At 54.4% G+C, this 22,021-nt stretch overlaps 1 protein-coding gene across 1 annotated transcript; it reads right to left on the reverse strand.

The window, feature by feature from the left end:
* Positions 1-15,604: 15,604 nt before the first annotated feature.
* LOC149521910 (uncharacterized) lies at positions 15,605-17,355 on the reverse strand. The gene is made up of 2 exons (XM_089772087.1): positions 16,435-17,355; positions 15,605-16,239 (listed from the first exon to the last, which is right to left on the reverse strand). Exons 1-2 carry the CDS (start codon positions 16,982-16,984, stop codon positions 15,722-15,724), a joined length of 1,068 nt encoding a protein of 355 aa, XP_089628213.1. The 5' UTR covers positions 16,985-17,355; the 3' UTR covers positions 15,605-15,721.
* Between the last annotated feature and the right edge of the window lie 4,666 nt (positions 17,356-22,021).

The raw sequence follows: 22,021 nt of genomic DNA on the forward strand, positions 1-22,021 counted from the left end.
GATGTGTAGGGAAGGGAGAAGCACCAGTCTGGTGCTGTCACACTACGGGCCGAACCTCCCTAGTCCAGCACCCTCGGGACCCAACCGGTGCTGAACCAGAGAGTTTGCCGGACCACGGGCAGTCAGTGTTGTCTAGCAGCATCAGCAGCACTTCCCCTGCTTGTGGGCTCTTGGCAATCACTGAGGGGTGTAGAGCTAAAGAACAGCCCAGCACCCTGAGAGCCAGGACTGGGGGCTGCAAACAAACTTTATGGGACTGCAGGAAACTTGGCCATGCCCAAGAGGACACCCAGCGAGCTCACATCAAGCCGGACCATGGGTGGTGCCGGGCTAGAGAGGTTCAGCCTGTAACCTACTTCAGGGGAGATGTGAACGAATCCAGGAACGCAGCCAACACGACGTTTCTAAAGGTCAGCGCTGCTCCAACGGGGCATGATCAGCCTAGCGAGGAGCAGGCGCAGGGGGAGGCTGCTCAGGGCTGTTCTGCGGAGGGTGCTGATCCCCGAGAGGCCCCTATACTGTCGGGTGCAGTGAGGTGACGATACAGGGCGGGGCATGTCCCTGGGAAATCAGGATCCCAGGTCCACACAAAGCGACAGGGAAGCTGGGCTCACTCCTCAGGGCTGCCCCCCCACGTGTGGCGCCATCTCCCCCGTGGCTCCGATGCAGAATCGGGGCCACGGGGGGACTGGAGCCGAGCAGGGGAAAGCCCTGGTGGGCGTAGCAGCCTGTGGGCTGGAGACAGTGAGCATCAGCGGAAGGGTGACAGCTCACACGGCTGTTTCTAGAGATGTCAGTGCAGGGTGGATGGAAACAGCCCACGAGGGAAACCACCGAGCTCCCCCCAGAGTGTGAAACAGGACGTCAGTCGAGAGCTCTCAGGGCTTTTCTGAGACCTCGCACAGAGACCTGGCCTGGCCCCGCCTGAGCCTTCCCTCCCGGCTTTCCTCACTCCCCTTGGGGCAGCGGGTCCGCAGGGCTCTGAAGCGGGGGCAGGTGTTACCTGCCAGCCCCTGGCCCACGGGACATTGAATTCCAGTGCACTTTAAAATCCCTGCTGTTTGTTATTTATAAGGGGAGGGGGGTCGCACTCAGCGGCTTGCGATGCCAAAGGGGATCCCAGACCCATTTCCCGAAGGGCCTCCTAGCACCTTCCGCCCACAGACCTGCCAGCCCCGGCAGGCGCCCGCCCCAAAGACGGGCCAGCCAGGCATCGGCCAGAGCAGCACGGGGCGAGGTGGCATGACGGCTGGCCTGGAGCCCCGCCTGCCAGCTCACACAGGAGGAGGCCAGGCAGTCTGATGGCTTGGGGATCGGGCAGGAATGGCCCTTTGATTTACAGAACTTGGATTTTCGATCATTTAGAACCCAGCTCTTCGGTCCTGTGTCTGTCTGACCCGCCCGCAGCACAGGGGCTCTAGGAGCTACCTAATTTCAAACCATAAACGGCCTCGTTACTCAGATTGGAAACCGAGGCACAAAGAGGCCAAGGAAGGTGCTAGAGAGCAGCAGCAGAAGCATGAGTGCAGCCTGGAGCCTCGCAGGGCAGGTGCTATCAAGGGCATAATGACCATGTGCACCAGTCTGTGGGTCTAGCCGCAGTCCCCAGCCATGCACTGAGGTGCACCCGTTCGAAGTGTGTATCTAACTAGCTAACCTGAGGCCTGCGCCTGTAGTTCTCGGAGGGCAATGCAATGTCCCTTTAGTTCAGTGCTCAGGAAATACACGTGGAGCTCCTTCCCGGGAAGCCTTCCCTGGTTTGTTTTCATGTTTCTCTTCATGTTAAATCCAATTCATTCAGGCTTTTCGCATTTGGGGGAGGCAAGCAAATCCGCACAGCGTCAGCACGGCCAGAATTTCTGACTTTCCAGTAAGTGTTGTCCATAAGAACAGCTGTCAGGAAGCTGGCTGGAAAACTGGGTGTGTGTGGAAAAATTGTGTCAGCTCTTGGTCTTTAAAGGAACAGCTGACAGGCTGTGGAAGGCAGACCCTTTCTGCAGAACAGCTAGTTTACTCAAAGGCCCATTTTTCATCTGAAATCAGTTTGGACGGAACACGTCAGCCCTGCCTTGGCGACCAGGGGGAACGACGTGTTGTGTTGGCAGATTTTTCTAAGAATGAACTTTTCATAATTTCCTTCTGTGCTTACCATTGGTTGACAGGTTAGCGTCACTGTCCTGGGGTTTCTCACTGAGACCTCTGGTGGAAGGAGAGCAGGCAAAACCCGCGCCCAGAGCTGGTTGCTCTACGGTGGGTTATGGAAGAGGATGTCAAAAAGGTTTTATAACAAGAATCTGGATGCTGTGGCATGGCCATCAGGTTCTCTGTCTTCCCAGGGTGATGAACACCTGAGAAAGTGTCACTGGAACCAGTCAGAAATGATTTGTGGATGAAAAATTGGGTTTTCAACCAAATATAATTTTTTGAGGAAAATTTCAACTTTTTATTTAAAAAAAGAAAACCTGAAAAGTGTTTGGCTAAAACACCCCAAACTGTCAAGGGTTGTCAAAAAAGGTTTTGAGTTTTGGGTCTTCAACAGGAAATTGGAATTGTCCCCAGGAAAAACCCATCTCCCCATTCTCCAGGCAGCCGCACTGGCTACAAATAAGCCATAAAAAGGAGGGCCCCTGGTCTTGCAGAAATACCCCCAGCGCGTCCGGGCCAGCCCCCCGCCGGATGAGCTGTTGTGCTCCCAGGACACGGCAGGCGGAGGGTGTGACGGCGAGTCGGGGTTCCCTGGCCCTGCACCCCCATCGCAGCAAGAACAGACTCCGCCAGCCGGTAGAACAGGGGGGTTATTGCTCCTCCAGGACACAGCCCAGCACAGACGTGACGTGGCTACAGGAGTCAGGGCCAGGATGCCTCAGCCCCCTGAGATGGGTCCCAGGGCAGGGTTTGGGAGCGAGGAGACTTGGGCTGGAACCATGAAGGAAACAGACTAAGGAGGGGCTGGAATCTAGGAGCCCTGAGGAAAGAGCCTCGTTATCAGGTGTCTGGGCTAATACCGATGTGGGTGAGTCAGTGGGAATCTCCCATCACAGTGCAGGGGAACCCCGGGTGACAGAGCAGACAGCCCCCCCCCCCCCACACTGCGTCCCAGAGGGTTCGCCCGAACGGCCCAGCTCCTCGGGCTGTGCCAGGCGGGTGTCCCTGGGCCAGGAGGTGGGTTTTAGGAGCAGGGTAGCTCCTACTCTGTTCTGGCAGCAGCCGATCAATCTGTCCCTGTGCTGGCCCAGCAGAAACACACAAGAATGAGAGGGTTGCCTGAACCCGTAGGAGGTTCCTGCCTCTCCTTCCCCCCCAAAGTCCCCAGGAACCACCCCCTATGAGGGTGACCCCCAGCATCAAGGCTGTGTGAGGGTGGGATGGCACAACCCCCCCCCGGGGGACAGGCCTTGCCTCCACCCCCACTCTCCCCCACTCCTCCTCCCCTTTCCCAAGAGTCCCCCTTTTCCAGCCCTCCACCCCCCCAGAGGGAGTGTATCCCGAGAGTGCCTTACCTCCATAAAGACAACCCCAATGGTGGATTTGCCCACGCCAAGCTGGTGTCCCACTGAGCAGTAGCTGTCAGGGGTGGCGGGCTTCACAGGACAATGGCGACCCGCTTCTCCAGGGGGTGGCGGGCTGCAGGTGGGTGCTCTGTCATCGGAGGGCAGGGGCAAGCCAGGCACACAGCCCCAGGCAGGTGGTCCCGCCAGTCGGAACTGATGGTCAGCTTGGAAAATCGCCTCTGGGCTATGGGGCACGGGGCAAGGGCCTTGCTCCCGCATCCAGGCAGAGGTTCTCAATGCTGAGCTCGGATTGCAGCTGGGGCAGGACCGTGACGCTGTGCTGAAAGTGCTGCAGAAGCTGCAGCAGGGCGGAGTGGGCCCGTCGCCTGCCCAGGGGCAGCTCTGGCTCCATGGCAAAAAGAGACAAAAATACTGTGGCGGCCAACAAAGCTGGGCAACCAGAGCACACCCTGCAGAGCTTTGCTGTCCCTCGCAGGGGTGGCAGCCCGCAGCAGAACGGCCTTCAAACGCGCCTCTCAGAACGCCTCAGCCAGCAGCACCCGGACGTAACGGCTGCCCTCGTGCCCAGCCAGAAGTGGTGCCGGGTGGCCTGTCACGCGAGGGAGCATCCAGTGAGCGTGGGCACTCGTCCGAAGGAAGCCTGCCGTCTAGACGTCCCCTCAGTCACACGCCCATTCACCTGGGCTCCCGCAGCCGCCGGGCTGGGCGACCCTCTCCGAGCGCACGAGGCCACAGAGAGCTTGACCGGTCTGAAAAACAAAAATAGCAGCAAAAATTATGGGGAGAGGGTTGACGGAGAGAGGGGGGGTGGATCACCTCGCACCCCCCCAGAATTTCTTCATGCCCCCCCAGTTTGGGAACCCATGAGGGAACCCCCCAATTGTGGCAGGCACACTGTGAGTGTGGGCTGCAGCCGAGGCCTTGCCGCTGGCAGTGGTAAGCCCTAGGTTAGCAGCTCATTGACTTTAGCCAGTGGACATGCTCCGCTGCCTCAGGCTGCATGGCTAGGCTCGGCCACCCAGCGCGATTCCGTAGCGATAGAACCCACTTCCCCCCTTGGCTGAGTCCTGCTCCCCTCGCCGTCCTCGGCGCGCTTTGGATCCCCCCTCTCCAGTGCAGCCGCCCTTTCTCGGGGGGCCCCTCCTCTCCAGCGGTGAGACAGCCCCTTCTCGGGGGACCCCTCCACTCCAGCGGTGGTGAGACAGCCCCTTCTCGGGGGGCCCCTCCACTCCAGCGGTGGTGAGACAGCCCCTTCTCGGGGGGCCCCTCCACTCCAGCGGTGAGACAGCCCCTTCTCGGGGGTCCCCTCCTCTCCAGCGGCGGTGAGACAGCCCCTTCTCGGGGGTCCCCTCCTCTCCAGCGGCGGTGAGACAGCCCCTTCTTGGGGGGCCCCCTCCTCTCCAGCGGCAGTGAGACAGCCCCTTCTCGGGGGTCCCCTCCTCTCCAGCGGCAGTGAGACAGCCCCTTCTCGGGGGACCCCCTCCTCTCCAGCGGCAGTGAGACAGCCCCTTCTCGGGGGTCCCCTCCTCTCCAGCGGCAGTGAGACAGCCCCTTCTCGGGGGACCCCCTCCTCTCCAGCGACAGTGAGACAGCCCCTTCTCGGGGGACCCCCTCCTCTCCAGCGGCAGTGAGACAGCCCCTTCTCGGGGGACCCCCTCCTCTCCAGCGGCAGTGAGACAGCCCCTTCTCGGGGGACCCCCTCCTCTCCAGCGGCAGTGAGACAGCCCCTTCTCGGGGGACCCCCTCCTCTCCAGCGGCAGTGAGACAGCCCCTTCTCGGGGGACCCCCTCCTCTCCAGCGGCAGCGAGACAACCCTTTGCGTACCATTCGCAGGTGGGTGGGGAGACGGCCGGGCGTCATGTCACGCCTGGGATTTTAAAACTGAAAACTGCCACACCGCCGCCGCCACCGCGCACAGTTCGCAGACCGGCCCCGCAGAAGTTAGGGGAGCAGGGGCAGGGGCAGGGGCTTGGATGGGCTGGGAGAGGAAGGGGCTTGTGCGGAGGGGGAGGGAGAAGAAAGGGGAAGGCCCCAAGAGGCAGGGTGGAGGAGAGACACATGCCAGGGGGCCAAGTACAGACAATGAGGGAAAGGGCAGGGGGGAGGTGTCAGTAGGAGGGGGACAGGGTGATGTGGGGAGACGAGAGGGGAAGGGCATTGGGGGCTGGAGGGGAAGGTGCTGGGAGAAGGCTTGGAAGAAGGGGTGGGCATGAGGAAGGTGGAGATCGAGCAAGACCTGTGAGGGCATAGAGGGGCGGGGGGGGAATAGGGGCAAAGGGTGGTGAGGGGGTGGGCATCAGGGAAAAAGAGGGCAAAGGGCGCAGGGGCAGCAGGCACCAGGGGAGATGATGGAGCAAGGGGAGGAGACATGGCAGCAGAGAGAAAAGGGAAAGGTTTATAAAATATTTATTAATAACTTGGTCTGCTGCCCACGGCCAGTTTGTTTGCGCCACGCGGTGCAGTTTGGGTTTATGTGGGGATAGACACGTGGCCAGCGAGTGGGAGCCAAAACAAAAGTAGCCAGTGTAACGATCTTCTGTTTTAGTAGTTAAATTCTTGGACTGTCATTGCTCATGAAAAGTGCTGTCACATGGGTAGAAATGGGGTAAATGTTGCATTTTATTAATATCAGCAGAACTGACTTAAATGGGGCCTGTGTGTTGTGTGTCTTGCCTTAATCTTTGTATTCATGCCTGTCAGTGTGAGAGAAGCTATTTGTATATATTTGCTTGCATATGCAACCACACTTACGTTGAGGCCCTCAGCATGTTCTGTAAGTATCAGTGTGGCCCCCGGGGCTTCCAAAGTTGAGTTGCCCTAGCTCATCCCTGACAGTGTCTGTCTAACCTGGTCTTACATATCTGCAATCTAAGCCCATTGCTTCTCATCCTAACCTCAGAGGCCAAGCAGAACAATTTTTCTTCCTCCTCCTTATGATACTTATAGATACTTGAAAGCTGCGCTCATGTCCCTTTTTGGTCTTCTCTTTTCCAAGGTAAACAAGGCCAATTTCTTCAGCCTTGCCTCATATCTCATGCTCTCTAGACCTTTCATCATTTGTGTCGATCTTCTCTGTACTTTCTCCAGTTTCTCCACGTTTCCTGAAATGTGGCGCCCAGAACTGGACATGATACTCCAGCTGGGGCCTAATGTAGATGGCTCATTCCCTGCCTAGGGGATGTGAGACTGGGCGGGTTAATTTCCAATCCTCCTGTTTATTCTTTTCCTAAGTCAGGAGGGCACAGTAGTTCTGATGGGGGTTGGAGAGGGGACGGAACCAAATCCAAGATGAATGAGCCCTGGGAAGTGGGCCCATTGAAAGGAGATGGAACCTGTGGATGCCTTGGGGGCAGCAGCAATGGCCTGCTTTGGGAAGCCCCGTCTTTGAAGGTGAATGTGGCAGCACTGAGACACCACCCAGAAGCAGGCGCCACAGACACTAACTGCAGATTCATGGGACGGCTCTCACAGATCTTGCACATGCATAAGATGATAGATCTGCGGGGCATTGGTGTAGTGAGGGGGCCGGAGAGGTCAGTTGCCTCCAGGAGAAAAATAATATAAAATTTAATTAAAAATAGATGTCACACGTTTTTAAAAGGAATACCATATCTCCTGCCTTTTGTCTATTTTTGTCTCTTTAGGCCCCCAGTTAAAATTTTCAAAAGCACTTGAGTAACTAAAGTCATTTTTGAAAATTGAACTTGGAAATCTAAGCTCAGATTTTCAAAGGTAATTAAGCTCCTAAAGAGACAGTTGTCAATTTGGATCCTTAAAGATATCTATGGGCATGTCTACACTACAGCACTAATTCGAACTAACTTAGTTCGAATTAGTTAATTCGAACTAAGCAAATTCAAACTAACGCATCCAGACTAAAAAACTAGTTCGAATTAGCATTAGTTCGAATTAACTTTGATAGGTGCTACACAGGCAAACTGCTAGTTCGAACTTAATTCGAACTAGCGGAGCACTTAATTCGAACTAGGTAAATCTCATTCCACGAGGACTAACGCCTAGTTAGAATTAAGCAGTTTGAATTAAGGGCTGTGTAGCCACTTAATTCGAACTAGTGGGAGGCTAGCCCTTCCCAGCTTTCCCTGGTGGCCACTCTGGGCACCACCAGGGAAACTCGTCTGCCCCCCTCCCGGCCCCGGAGCCCTTAAAGGGCCACGATCTGGCTACAGTGCCCGTGCCAGGTGCAAGCCTGCCAGCACCCAGACAGCAGACCCTGCACCTGGCACGGCACGAACCAGCTACCCGCTGCCACCCAGCCCTCCGCCTCTTCCCAGGACCAGGCTGGCAGCTCCCGGGAGCCTGCCCAGGTCCGCAAGAGGCGGGCGCCCGCCTGGTCTAGTGCGGAGATCGTGGACCTCATCCACGACGTCCACACTAAGCACAGGAAAGTGGCCGGCTAGGGCAGGAGAGCTGCCAGCCTGGCCACCCAGGAGCAGGTTTGCATGAAAATCAGGGTGGTCCAGTGAGACCCCCGACCCTGAGCCCTGAGCTTACAATGGCCATACTGGGTCAGATCAAAGATCCATCTAGCCCAGTAGCCTGTCTGCCGACAGCGGCCAACACTAGGGACCCTGAAGGGGATGGACCGAAGACAATGACCAAGCCATTTGTCTCGTGCCATCCATCTCCAGCCTTCCACTAACAGAGGCCAGGAGCACCATTTCTACCCCCTGGCTAATACCACTCCATGGACCCAACCTTCATGACTTTATCTAACTTCTCTTTAAACTCTGTTCTAGTTCTAGCCTTCACAGCCTCCTGCAGCAAGGAGTTCCACAGGTTGACTATTTGCTTTGTGAAGAAGAACTTTCTGTTATTAGTTTGAAGCCTGCTACCCATTCATTTCATTTGGTGTCCTCTAGTCCTTCTATTATGGGAACTAATGAAGAACTTTTCTTTATGCACCCTTTCCACACCACTCATGCTTTTATAGACCTCTATCATATCCTCCCTCAGTCTCCTCTTTTCTAAGCTGAAAAGTCCCAGTCTCTTGAGCCTCTCTTCATATGGGACCTGTTCCAAACCCCTGATCATTTTAGTTGCCCTCCCCTCTCCCACCCTCTCTCTTCCCCTCTCCCACCTCCTTTTCCCAGTCTCCCCGAGTTTTGTTCAATAAAGAGAGTTTCAATAAAGAGCACCTATCAAAGTTAATTCGAACTAATGTCTGTTAGTTCGAATTAACTTTGTATTGTAGACATACCCTGAGGGAGTAAGGGAATTGCAGGAGGAGTTGGTGGTGGTTCAGCGGGGCAAGGCTGCTGCAGAGCCAGAGAAGGGTGAACTGCTGCTTAAGGAAGCTCATAGGGAGGAGAGTCCTGGCAGTGCTTGTAGCAAGCAGTTCGCTGTGACTGAGGGAGGTGACAATGCCTGGCTTGGAGAAGGCATTCAGGAGAAAGCTCTGCCTGTAAAGGGCAGCAGCTTGGTGTGTGAGGCACTTGTTTCAGTGCCTGCTGGACAGAATTTGTTTGTTAACAGTGACTCCACTGACTTGGGTTTAGAGAAACCCAGTGTGGATGGTGCGGGAGAGGTCTCAGAGGGACTGAGGCAGGGACAGCCAGAGAATTGGAGCAGGCTGATAACCCAGTGACTGTGTGACCAGCTTGCTGGGGAGTCAGTGTGTATGGAACAGGATTATTCCCAGGTGAATAAGGAGAGTGGGAAGTTAGTGTCTCAGATTCAGGAGAAGGACTGTGTAGCTAAGTCTGCAGAGCAGAACAGCTGTGTGGTCACTCTCCCTAGGATGCAGGAGATGGCGATTAAGCTCCCATCTCTGGACACGGTGGACGCTCATAATCAATCAGGGAAGTTGACATCTGGTTCCATGTGGAGACAGAGGTTGGAGGTGGACAGAGGAGAGACTTGGGAGTCTACAGCTTACTGCTGTTACCCCACTGAGTGGGGGAAGGGGGAGAATTCCAGGGCCATTGTGAGCCAGGGAGTCACGCCCAGCCAGCCCTTTGTCTTGGTCAGGCCAGAGGTTTCAGGCCTGGAGCCCAGAGGACAAGGGGGAGGGGCAGGACTTGCTTTGACAAAGAAGATTTGCAGTCTGAACCTGAAGGGCCAAAACTGCAATGGTGTGGGGCCAGAGAAGGGGCATGATGGAGAATTTCAGTATACACCTGAGATAGAATTGTTCTTGTTACTGATGTTAATTCTTGTAACCAATGTATTATTGTTGCAGACAAATGTAAATGTATACAGTGTGCATGATCTTATGGAAATACCACGTAATCTGTCTGGAGATGTACCAAACGACAGACAGAAATGTAAATGTACACGTAATGTAAAGGGACATTGTGATCTTGCTATTTCATGGTTAACACTTGTAAATGGTCTTGGAACTTCTTACAGGACAAGAAGGGTTCCAGCCAGAAGGTCCTGTGTGAGAAGGGAAACTGAGGCACGCCACCATTTTTGTTTTTGTGGCTAAATGCAAAAATGCCTACATGATTTGGGGTGAGAATACCTGCATTCACACAGTGTTAATTGTTGTTCAGAGAGTTGCCAGAGCTGGCCTGGATAAATTCACTATTTTCTTCAGCTCAGGGCAAAATCACCTGACACACTTATGGATCATGCCGTAGAAGCAGACCCAAGTAGCTGTGGTTTTTACCAAGTTCTACCTTGGGTTGGTGAGACAGTGCAAGGACATGGTTGTCAAAAGGGCAGACCTTGCAATAATGAAGCCTGTTTTAGGCACACTGGGTTCTCATACTCTCATTCAGCTCTGTACTGTTGTTTCTGCCATTGGGTTAGAACACAGAGCCAAAGCATGGGGAGGCCTGTGATGCCCTCAGTGATGTTACTGGCATCACTTCCTGCATCAATTTTGCGTTGGGGGTGTCACGTTACTGGATTTTGAGGGGAGCAGCCAGATTGCTGCTACATCCATAGGTGGGGGTGTTGGCCCCAGAAAATGGTATAAAAGGGGCCATGTGGGGTGTTGAATAGAAGCTCACTGTCTGCTAATCCTATGGACGCTGTTTATGTGTTTGTATAATATCTATGTGTGCAATTGTAAGCATGTACTTGTGTGGATACTGAATATTTCCCTGCATATGGTTGAGCATTGGGCAGGGCCCGGCCTATGGACATGCTAATCAGCAAGGCCCTGTGGGAGAATGGCACTCAATGGGCCAAGGTGTGACGTAGTTGGGGTACCTGGCTGGTTTCTATGCTGCTGGCTCTGGGGTAACCCCCACTGGCTGCTGTGGGTACCACGACCCAGCAAAACAGGATGAGTCACTATGCAAACGAGTATGGCCAGCCACCCCCCATGGAGAGGAACAAAGGAAGGTGGAATGCTCCCCTGGCTGAGGGGCAGGGCTGGAAGAGGGTGAGTTAGTTGGTGTCTGGGAGCATGGAGGAGACAGCCTAGGGAAGGGGCTGGAGTTTAGGGGCCCCCATCTGAAGGGGGCCTGAGGCATCCTAGCCCAGCTCTGTGACCAGCTTACATCTGTGCTGTGCTGTATCCTGGAGAGGCAATAAACTTCCTCTATTCCACCGGCTGGTGCAGTCTGTTTGTGCCATTTCGGGGTGCAGGAGACGGGGGACCCCCAACGCGCCGTCACACAAGGACACACCTAAAGAATGAGTGGTGACTCATACCTAAGGGATACCAGCAGGGAACACAGGGATTGGCCATGGGCCAGGTGACCTGCTGTAGCCAAGAAGAGACCAGGAAGGAGGGATAAATAGGCCATGTGGTGGACTCCATCTTGGTCTTCAGCTCAGCACTTCATCCCAGAGGCAGCAATGCAGGGATCCCAGAGCCAGAAAGACCTGTGAACCCAACCTGATGCTAGGATGCGCAACAAGCACTCTTAAATCAGCAGCTGTAACATCTCTGCTAGAGCCTGCATCGAGAACTGGGAGATTCGGTGCATGTAACATACTATCCTTTAACAACCTTACTCTCATGCTTTTCTTTCTTGTAATAATAAACCTTTAGCTGTTAGATGCTAACGGATTGGCCCAGCGTGATATGTGGGTAAGGTCCAGAGGGCAAATTGACCAGGGATCTGTGGCTGGTTTCTTGGAACCGGACAGGACTTGTTCGGGGTAGGTGGAATTGGGTGCTAGGACCCCCCACCTGTGTATGAGGCCCAGGGCCATCTGAGGCACGGATTTTGCTGGGGTGTCGGAGGGGTTTTGCTCGTGAGGCTTCAGGCAGGCAGCTAAAGTGCTCTGTGGGACTGGTTTGTGGCCTGTTCGGAGAGGTCACCATTCTGGGGGCTGTAAGGAGCCCCGGATTTGAGCAATTCGCCCTGAGCAGATGCCCTCAGCTGTACCCAGACACGGCCCGGTCCGTCACACCAGTCTCCCCGGGTTTTGTTCAATAAAGAGAGTTTCTATTTTTGAACAAACGTGTCCTTTATTTTGTACATCAGGAAGGAGGGCTAGGGAGGGGTAAGTGGAAGGAGGTGAGGGAGGAATGGGGTACGAGCCCCAGATGGGGAGGACTGGGCTGGCTCTGCGGGCTCCTCGGGGTGGAAGCTCTCCTGCAGCCCCCCGATTGACCCCCCCCTCCCGGATGGCAGCCTGTGGCAAGTGCAGCCGGGCTGATGGCCGAGTGCTGTGATGTGCCAAGTGTGGGCACTCAGGGAACTCCAAGCCAGGACTGCTTTGCAAGCGGGGAACCCCTGAGAACTGTCTGTCCGGGGTGGGGGTCGGATCCCTTTAAGCACAGCCCTCGGCTAGCCTGAGACAGCAGCTCCACGCTCTAAGTCCTAATCTGATACCCTGCCAGCACTGCTTCTGGCCAGCCTTAACCTCAGTTCAGGGTCCACTCAGTGTGGACATACTAGTTCAAATTAGCAAAACGCTAATTCAAACTAGCTTTTAAGTCTAGATGCGCTAATTCAAATTAGCTTAGTTCGAATTAGTGCTGTAGTGTAGACATACCCATAGAGACAATGGAGAATGGGGTGAGTCCGTGACTAGGGTTAATGACTGGTCAGGGTGACTGACTATTATCAGCCAGTGGTCTGAATGAGCTATCTACTGCCACCTGTTAATCAACTGTAGGAAAAGGCTTCATGAGCAGACCTTATTTATATAGACAACCTACTTTGCCACAATTAAAAAACATAGCAAGAGACCTAAAAAAGAGTCACCGTGGCTAAAAAAGAGTCACCATGTAAAAGAAGCAGTGAGGGACAAAAAGGTATCTTTTAAGAAGTGGAAGTCCAATCCTAGTGAGAAAAATAGAAAGGAACATAAACACTGTCAAATCAAGTGTAAAAATGTAATAAGAAAAGCAAAAAAAGATTTTGAGGAACAGCTAGCCAAAAACTCAAAAAGAAATAACAAAAGGTTTTTTAAGTACATTAGAAGCAGGAAGCCTGCTAAAAAGCCTGTGGGTCCCCTAGATGATCGAGCTATAAAAGGAACAATCAAGGACGATAAAGCCATTGCGGAGAAACTAAATGATTTCTTTGCTTCAGTCTTCATGGCTGAGGACGTTGGGGAGATTCCTGAATCTGCACCGTCCTTTGTGGGTGATGAATCTGAGAAACTGTCCCGGATTGAAGTGTCATTAGAGGAGGTTTTGGAACAAATAGAAAAACTTAATGTTAACAAATCTCCGGGACCGGATGGCATTCATCCAAGGGTTCTAAAAGAACTTAAATGGGAAATTGCTGAGCTATTATCTGTGGTTTGTAACCTATCCTTTAAATCGGCTTCCGTACCTAATGACTGGAAGGTAGCCAACGTGACACCAATATTTAAAAAGGGCTCTAGAGGCGATCCTGGCAATTACAGACCGGTAAGTCTAACTTCAGTACCAGGCAAATTAGTTGAAACAATAGTAAAGAATAAAATTGTGAACCATGTAGAAGAACATAATTTGTTGGACAAAAGTCAACATGGTTTCTGTAAAGGGAAATACTGTTTTACTAATCTGTTAGAGTTCTTTGAAGGGGTTAACAAACATGCGGATGTGACGGACCGGGCCGTGTCTGGGCACAGCTGAGGGCATCCGCTCAGGGCGAATTACTCGAATCCGGGGCTCCTTACAGCCCCCAGACTGGTGGCCTCTCCAAACAGGCCACAAACCAGTCCCACAGGGTACGTCTACACTACAGCGCTAGTTCGAACTAACTTAGTTCGAATTAGTTAATTCGAACTAAGCTAGTTCGAACTAGCGCATCTAGAACTAAAAACTAGTTCGAACTAGCGTTTTGCTAGTTCGAACTAGCGCGTCCACACTGATTGGACGCAGGGGGGCATTTAAGGGCAGCTGAAACCGGTTCTGGCAGGGCATCAGGTCAGCAGTTGCTTTGTGTGGCTGCTGTCTGAGGCTATCTGAGGCTCGTGCTTAAAGGGACCCCCCCTGGACAGCCGGTTCTCAGCTTTTCCTGCTTGCTTGCCAACCTCGCCGAGGGACAGCAAAGCGTCGGTCTCTGTGCCCGTCTGTGTCGGTGCTTCCCTTCGGGGGGGACCGCCGCAGGTGGCAACATGGAGCCACGGCTCGCCCTGCACCTTCTGGTGCACGTTCTGGACTTGCTGCTGCAAGCCTGCCAGCAATGGCTCGAGGCTGCCTGGCACCACCTGGGGAACGTCAGCCCCCTGCCTCTCCGCCTGGCCGCCCTGGGGGCCGTGGAGGAGCCGCGGCGGCGCCCCGGCACCGGCGTGCCCCGCCGCATCTGGCGTCTGGACACCAGCAGCGACTGGTGGGACCGCATCGTCCTGGAGCGCTGGGACGACCGACAGTGGACCCAGAACTTTAGGATGAGGAGGGACACCTTCCTGGAGCTCTGCGAGTGGCTCGCCCCTGCCCTGCAAAGAAGGGACACTCGCATGAGGCCCGCCATCCCCCTCCAGAAGCGGGTGGCCATCGCCCTCTGGAAGCTCTCCACGCCGGACAGCTACCGATCCGTCGGGAACCAGTTCGGCGTGGGGAGATCCACTGTCGGAGCAGTGCTCATGCAGGTACGGCGCTCGTCGGCCACCGAGCCGGGGGGGAAGGGGGCTGCGAGGAGGGGATGGGCCGCCCCAGGGACAAAGGGGGGGGCGGGAGGAGGCGAAGGCGCCCCGCACCGGAGGGGTCGGGCTGTCCCGGCCGTACTACACGCCGCCAGGGGGGTTGCTTCCGGGAGTGGGGCGCGGGGCACTGCCAGGGCACGCACGCTCCCAGCCACCCGGGCGCCCCACTGATTGACGCTTTGCTGTGTCTCTCTCCGCAGGTGGTCAAGGCCATCAACCGGGTGCTGCTCCGCAGGGTGGTCCGCCTCGCCGACCCGGATGCCGTCATCCGGGGATTCGGCGCCCTCGGCTTCCCCAACTGCGGGGGGGCCATCGACGGGACGCACATCCCCATCCGTGCCCCGGAACACCAGGCGTCCCGGTACGTGAACCGCAAGGGGTACTTCTCCGTCATCCTGCAGGCCGTGTGTGACCACCGGGGACAGTTGACGGACATAAATGTGGGCTGGTCCGGCAAAGCACACGACGCCCGGGTGTACCGGAACTCCTCCGTGTGCCAGCGGCTGCAGGACGGGACCTTCTTCCCCGACCGCCACATCAGGGTCGGGGACGTGGACATGCCCGTCTGCCTGGTGGGGGATGCCGCCTACCCACTGCAGCCCTGGCTCATGAAGCCCTACACGGGACACCTCAATCCCTCCCGCCAGGCCTTCAATAACAGGCTGAGCAGGGCCCGCATCGTGGTGGAGGGGGCCTTCGGGCGACTGAAAGCCCGCTTTCGATGCCTCCTCACCCGTCTGGACCTGGCCGAGCACAACATCCCTCCCGTGGTGGCGGCATGTTGTGTGCTCCACAATTTGTGTGAGCGGAAGGGGGAGGCTTTCTTGCCAGCCTGGATGGCTGAGGCTGACCGCATGGCTGGACACTACGGTCAGCCCCGCACCGCCGCCGTCCGGGAAGCCCAGCGGGGGGCCATCCGGATCCGGGAAGCCCTGCGGGACAGCTTCCAGGTGGAGGAGGAGGAGGACTGACCTCTCCCTGCATGCCCCACCGGGGCCTTCTTCCACCCTACCCCCCCCCTTCCCCTTTCCCCTCCCTATCTACTGTACAATAAAGACACCTGTTTTTCCAACAAAAATGTCTGTTTATTTCAGAGAACTGGGGTGGGGGAGGGAGGAATGAAGGTGGGAGAAGGGAGGGGGAAACCTGGGACGAGGGAGCTGGAAGGGGAGGGGAGGGAAGGGAGGAAGGGAAAGGAAAGCTCAGGGGTGGGAGTCTGGGTGCCTCTCCCGTCTCGCCACACTGCGGGTCCGGGGGCGTCGGTGGGGAATGGTTGTGGAGGGGGGGGCAGAGAGGACAGGGGGTGTGGAGGAAGCAGGAGCGGAAGCAGGAGCGGAAGCAGGAGGAGCAGGAGGAGCAGGGGGAGCAGGGGGAGCAAGAGGGGGAGCAGGGGGAGCAAGAGGGGGAGCAAGAGGGGGAGCAAGAGGGGGAGCAAGAGGGGGAGCAAGAGGGGGAGCAGGGGGAGGAGGAAATGGAAAGCGGTCTAGCAGGCTCTGGAGGTGGCCTCGCAGGGCACGGCCCTGCTCCTCCAGGGCCTCCAGACTCCTCTGGCGCAGCCTGAGGTCCTCCTGGACCCAGTGGTCCTGGAGACGGAGCTGTCGGTCCAGGAACCGGAGATGCCGCCTCTGGTAGTCCTCCTGGTTCCTGGCTGTCCTGCTTGCCCGGGCGCGGGCGGCTGCTGCAGGCGGTGTGGTGCGCCCTGCAGTCCCCGGTGCTGCAGCTGTGGTGCAAGAAGACCAGCGGTCAATTACCCCAGGGGCCCAGGTGTGTGAAACCCAGCTCCCCTCTGCAAGGCCAGGGCCCCTGCAGGATCCCCAGCTGCTGCTCCGTAGTGGGCAAGGCCCAGGCGCACGGTCCCGGGGCTCCCTCTCGCCCCAGCCCCCCGTACACATAAGGGGAACACGAGGGTACTCACAGGTGGACGCCTCCCCGGCCTCTGATGATGCAGGCGAGCGGCTCTGTGGGGTGCCTCGGGGGTCCCGGGTCCTGGGAAGGCTGGCGGCAGGCTCCTGGCTCTCAGAGCCCTCTTCCTCCTCCTCGGTGTCCAGGAGCGGTCCCTCTGCCCCGGGGTCAATCACGTCCCGGGGGGCAGGGACGGCATGAGGCCCCAGGATGCGGTCCAGGGCATGGAAGTGGGGGCAGGCCTCCGGGTCAGCCCCTGGCAGGCAGGCCCGGGAGTAGGACTGCCGCAAGTCTTTAATCTTGCAGCGCACCTGCTCCCGGCTGCGCTGGTGGCCCCTGGCGGCCAGGCTGGCAGCCATGCGTCCGTAGACGGCCGCGTTCCGGTGGCTAGTGCGGAGATCGTGGACATTTGAGGCTTCCCCCCAAACCTCGATGAGGTCCACGATCTCCGCACTTGACCAGGCGGGCGCCCGCCTTTTGCGCCCCCGGGCAGGCTCCCGGGAGCCGCCAGGCTGGTCGTGGGGAGCAGTGGAGGGCTGGGAGCCCTCGGATGGCTGGCTCATCCTGTGGCAGGTGCAGGCTGTGCAGGCACGGGTGCTGGCAGCCTTGCAACTGGCACAAAGTGAGTAGCCAGCCCGTGGCCCTTTAAGGGCTCCGGGGCCGGGAGGGGGGCAATAGAGTTTCCCTGGTGTTGGCCAGAGTGGCCACCAGGGAAACCTGGGAAGCCTTAGCCTCCCACTAGTTCGAACTAAAGGGCTACACAGCCCTTAGTTCGAACTAGCTAGTTCGAACTAGGCGTTAGTCCTCGTAAAATGAGGTTTACCTAGTTCGAACTAAGCGCTCCGTTAGTTCGAATTAAGTTCGAACTAACGGAGCGCTAGTGTAGCGCATAGGAAAGTTAGTTCGAACTAACGTCCGTTAGTTCGAACTAACTTTCTAGTGTAGACATACCCACAGAGCGCTTCAGCAGCCTGCCTGAAGCCTCCTGAGCAAAACCCCTCCGACACCCCAGCAATATCCGTGCCCCAGATGGCCCCGGGCCTATACACAGGTGGGGGGGTCCTAGCACCCAATCCCACCTAACCCGAACAAGTGCTGTCCGGTTCCAAGGAACCAGCCACAGATCCCTGGTCAATTTACCCTCTGGATCTTACCCACAAATCACGCTGGGCCAATCCTTTAGAATATATATCTAAAGGTTTATTATTACAATAAAGAAAAGCATGAGAGTAAGGTTGTTAAAGAATAGTACGTTACATGCACCGAGTCCCCCAGTCCTCGATGCAGGCTCTAGCAGAGATGTTACAGCTGCTGGTTTAAAAGTTCTTGTTGCACATCCTAGCATCAGGTTGGGTTCACAGGTCTTCCGGCTCTTCGATTCCTGCAATGCTGCCTCTGGGATGAAGTGCTGAGCTGAGAACAAAATGGCATCGACCGCATGAACTCTTTATACCTCCTTCCTGGCCTCTTCTTGTATGCAGCAAGTCACCTGGTCAGAGGCCAATCTCTATGTTGCCTGCTGGCTGCTCTCAGGTGACAGCCCCCATTCTTTGGGTGTGTCTTTGGCCCATCAAGTGCCATTGTCCTACAGGGCCTGGCTAATTAGCCTATTCATAGCAATGCTTAACCACATTCGGAGAAATATTCAGCTTCCACACAGATTACAGATTCCTACCTACACACATAGACATTATATACTCACATAAATAGCGTACATAAGATCAACAAACAATAAGCTCCCATTCAATACCCCACATGGCTCCCTTTTATACCAATTTCTGGGGCCAACACCCCCACCTAGGGGTGCAGCAGCGATCTGGCTGCTTCCCTCCAATTCGGTAATGTGACAGCAGACAAGGGGGATCCAGTAGATATAGTATACTTGTATTTTCAGAAAGCCTTTGACAAGGTCCCTCTCCAAAGGCTCTTGTGTAAATTACATGGCCATGGGATAAGAGGGAAGGTCCTTTCTTGGATTGAGAACTGGTTAAAAGACAGGAAACAAAGGGTAGGAATAAATGGTAAATTTTCAGATTGGAGAGGGGTAACTAGTGGTGTACCCCAATGGTCAGTCCTGGGACCAATCCTATTCAACTTATTGATAAATGATCTGGAGAAAGGGGTAAGCAGTGAGGTAGTAAAGTTTGCAGATGATACCAAACTGTTTAGGATAGTCAAGACAGAAGCAGACTGTGAGGGACTCCAAGAAGATCTCACCAAACTGAGTGATTGGGCAACAAAATGGCAAATGAAATTTAATGTGGATAAGTGTAAAGTAATGCACATCGGGAAAAATAACCCCAACTATACGTACAGTATGATGGGGGCTAATTTGGCTACGACAAATCAGGAAAGAGATCTTGGAGTTATCGTGGATAGTTCTCTGAAAACTTCCACACAGTGTGCAGCGGCGGTCAAAAAAGCAAATAGGATGCTAGGAATTATTAGGAAAGGGATAGAAAATAAGACCCAGAATATCTTACTGCCCCTGTATAAAACTATGGTACGCCCACATCTTGAATACTGTGTACAGATGTGGTCTCCTCACCTGAAAAAAGATATTTTGGCCTTGGAAAGGGTTCAGAAAAGGGCAACTAAAATGATTAGGGGTTTGGAACGGGTCCCATATGAGGAGAGGTTAAAGCTACTGGGACTTTTCAGTTTAGAAAAGAGGAGACCGAGGGGGGATATGATAGAGGTCTATAAAATCATGAGTGGTGTGGAGAGGGCTGATAAAGAAAAGTTATTTATTAGTTCCCATAATAGAAGAACTAGAGGACACCAAATGAAATTAATGGGTAGCAGGTTTAAAACTAATAAAAGGAAGTTCTTCTTCACACAGCGTGTTGTCAACCTGTGGAACTCCTTGCCAGAGGAGGCGGTGAAGGCTAGGACTATAATAGAGTTTAAAGAGAAGCTGGATAAATTCATGGAGGTTAGGTCCATAAAAGGCTATTAGCCAGGGGATAGAATGGTGTCCTTGGCCTCTGTTTGTCAGAGGCTGGAGACGGATGGCAGGAGACAAATCGCTTGATCATTGTCTTCGGTCCACCCTCTCTGGGGCACCTGGTGCTGGCCACTGTCGGTAGACAGGATACTGGGCTAGATGGACCTTTGGTCTGACCCAGTACGGCCGTTCTTATGTTCTTACAAAGATCAGTAGACACACTTGCTGTGTCAAGGTGATCAATTTTGGCTCTTTTGGGTTGAAATTCACCTAAGACTTGGAGCTGGGAGAATGAAATGTTGTTATCCATATTGTATGATTAAAAGACCTGAACTTAATATGACCTGGCTTAGGGTCTTCCATAACTTGAACACTAAGCAGAAGATGGTGAGTCACATCTAACTGAAAGTCACAGAAGATGGAAACAGGTTTTATTTCTGGTGGTGTAGTGTCTGTTTGGGAGTCCTCAATGATATCTGACACTTTACATCCAGGCTGTGTCTACATTGGCATCCCTTTCCGGAAAAGGGATGCTAATGAGACACCGTGGATTTGCAATTCCGAAGGGGATTTAAATATCCCCCGCGGCATTTGCATTTACATGGCTGCCGCTTTTTTCCGGCTTGGGGTTTTTGCCAGAGAGAAGCGCCAGTGTAGACGCGATTTTCCGGAAAATAAGCTCTTTTCTAGGAGATCCCTTATTTCTACTTTCAAGTAGGATCTCCCGGAAAAGGGCTTATTTTCCGGAAAATCGCGTCTACACTGGCGCTTTTCTCCAGCAAAAACCCTGAGCCGGAAAAAAGCGGCAGCCATGTAAATGCAAATGCCGCGGGGATATTTAAATCCCCCGCGGATTTGCAATTCCAAAGTGTCTCATTAGCATCCCTTTTCTGGAAAGGGATGCCAATGTAGACACAGCCCTTGTCTTGTCTCAGTGATGGCTTGAGCAAAACTCATTGATAAAATCTTGTGTAGACTGACCTTGGACTCAACATGCAGGCAATATGTGTTGAAGGGCAGTGCAAAGGAGGCAATGGTGGTGAGGTACCATATTACCTAGTGAAATCATTAGTGCTGAAATCACTAAGGACTGGAATCTGACCCCAGAACTGACACTCTTAACCAAGACTCCATTTTTGCTATTTAAAAAGTAAATCAATGTAACAGAAAACTGCAACGCTCTCTGGTAAGTTTTTAAAAATCAAACTTTAAACTTCATAGAAAAGATTGGATAGTTTGACCTACACTTAAGGCAACTGATTTAATTTTGTGTACAATTTTGCATAATAAAGGATGGCATTTTTTTAAAATGTTCAATTATATAGATATACATTTTGATCAGATCTACTTGATGTGATAGTTGCGTGTGGCTGTGGTTTGTTGTGGGGTTTGTTTGGTTGGTTTTTTTTGCCCAATAAAAAATCCTGGGGGGGAAGGGGGGGGGGGGCCCACCAAAACAGTTCGAATTGGGCCCCGCACTTCCGAAAGCCGGCCCTGGTAGTGAGGGATGGCAGAACAAGGAGCAATGGGCTCAAGTTACAGTGGGGGAGGTCTAGGTTGGAGATTAGGAAAATCTATTTCCCTGGGCGGGTGGGGAAGTGCTGGGCTGGGTTCCCTAGGGAGGGGTGGAATCTCCATTCCTAGAGGTGTTTAAGTCTTGACTTGACAAAGCCCTGGCTGGGTTGATTGAGTTGGGGTTGGTCCTGCCTTGGGCAGGGGGCTGGACTCGATGACTCCTGAGGTCTCTTCCAGCCCTGGGATTCTGTGATTCGATGACCACGCCCTGCCTTTTCCTGCCATGCTGCAGCCTCCTCTCCAGTCAGGAATGCTTCTCTTTGTTGGTACTTGTGCATCGTGACCACATCATTCCTTAGCCTTCTGCGGAATAAACTGAATAGCCCGAGCTGCTCTGATTTCGAGCCATTCCTGGAGCTCTGCCTGAAGCCCAAGCAGTCACCTCTATGAAGCAGGGCGGCCATTTTGGGGCTGACCACAGCCTCTTTTTGCAAGGTGGCCTCCCAGAGACTAAGGCTGGGTGAGGGACATGTGAGTGCCTCATGCAAAACACCGGGTGCTGATGATGTTCTGCCTCTGCTGCATGCATGGAGAGCGAGCACCCCAGTCCCAGCATGCCCTGCGGCTGGCTGTCCCCGTGACGCACCATTGCACGTGGGGAAGCCATGAGCAGAGGTGACGATGGCCTTATACAAGGTGCTGAGCACGTGTCAAGCCCCTTTGTCTCCCATGGCAGGGAATGGCACTTGGAGGCATTTCCAGAACTGGGCCATTGTCACCGTGGGGCAGCTAGCGTGCACCTCACGGCTGCTCGAGAGACGACCAGGGATGACGGATCCAGAGGGCAGGCGTATTTTATAAGAAGCGAGTGTCAATAATGGATTGGACCCAGTCCAGGCTGAAAATAAACATTTCACTTCTCTGCCGCCAACATCCCATTTTTCAATCAGTTTCCTTCCATTTTACAAAACCCAGAGCCAAACCGCGTTTCTCCTTCCCGCAGCCCCGCTGCCCGGCCAGGCTTTCCTGCTTTCCAGCTTTGCGCAACCCACAAGGAGGCAGCGCGGTTTGCACTTCCAGAAACGCCGATGATGCAGCCTCTCTCGGAAACGATTGGGGAGTAAGAGGAGGAGTCCTG

This window comes from Pelodiscus sinensis, chromosome 21 (genome assembly GCF_052426305.1).
Source record: "Pelodiscus sinensis isolate ZL-2025 chromosome 21, ASM5242630v1, whole genome shotgun sequence".
Taxonomy (NCBI): Eukaryota; Metazoa; Chordata; order Testudines; family Trionychidae; genus Pelodiscus; species Pelodiscus sinensis.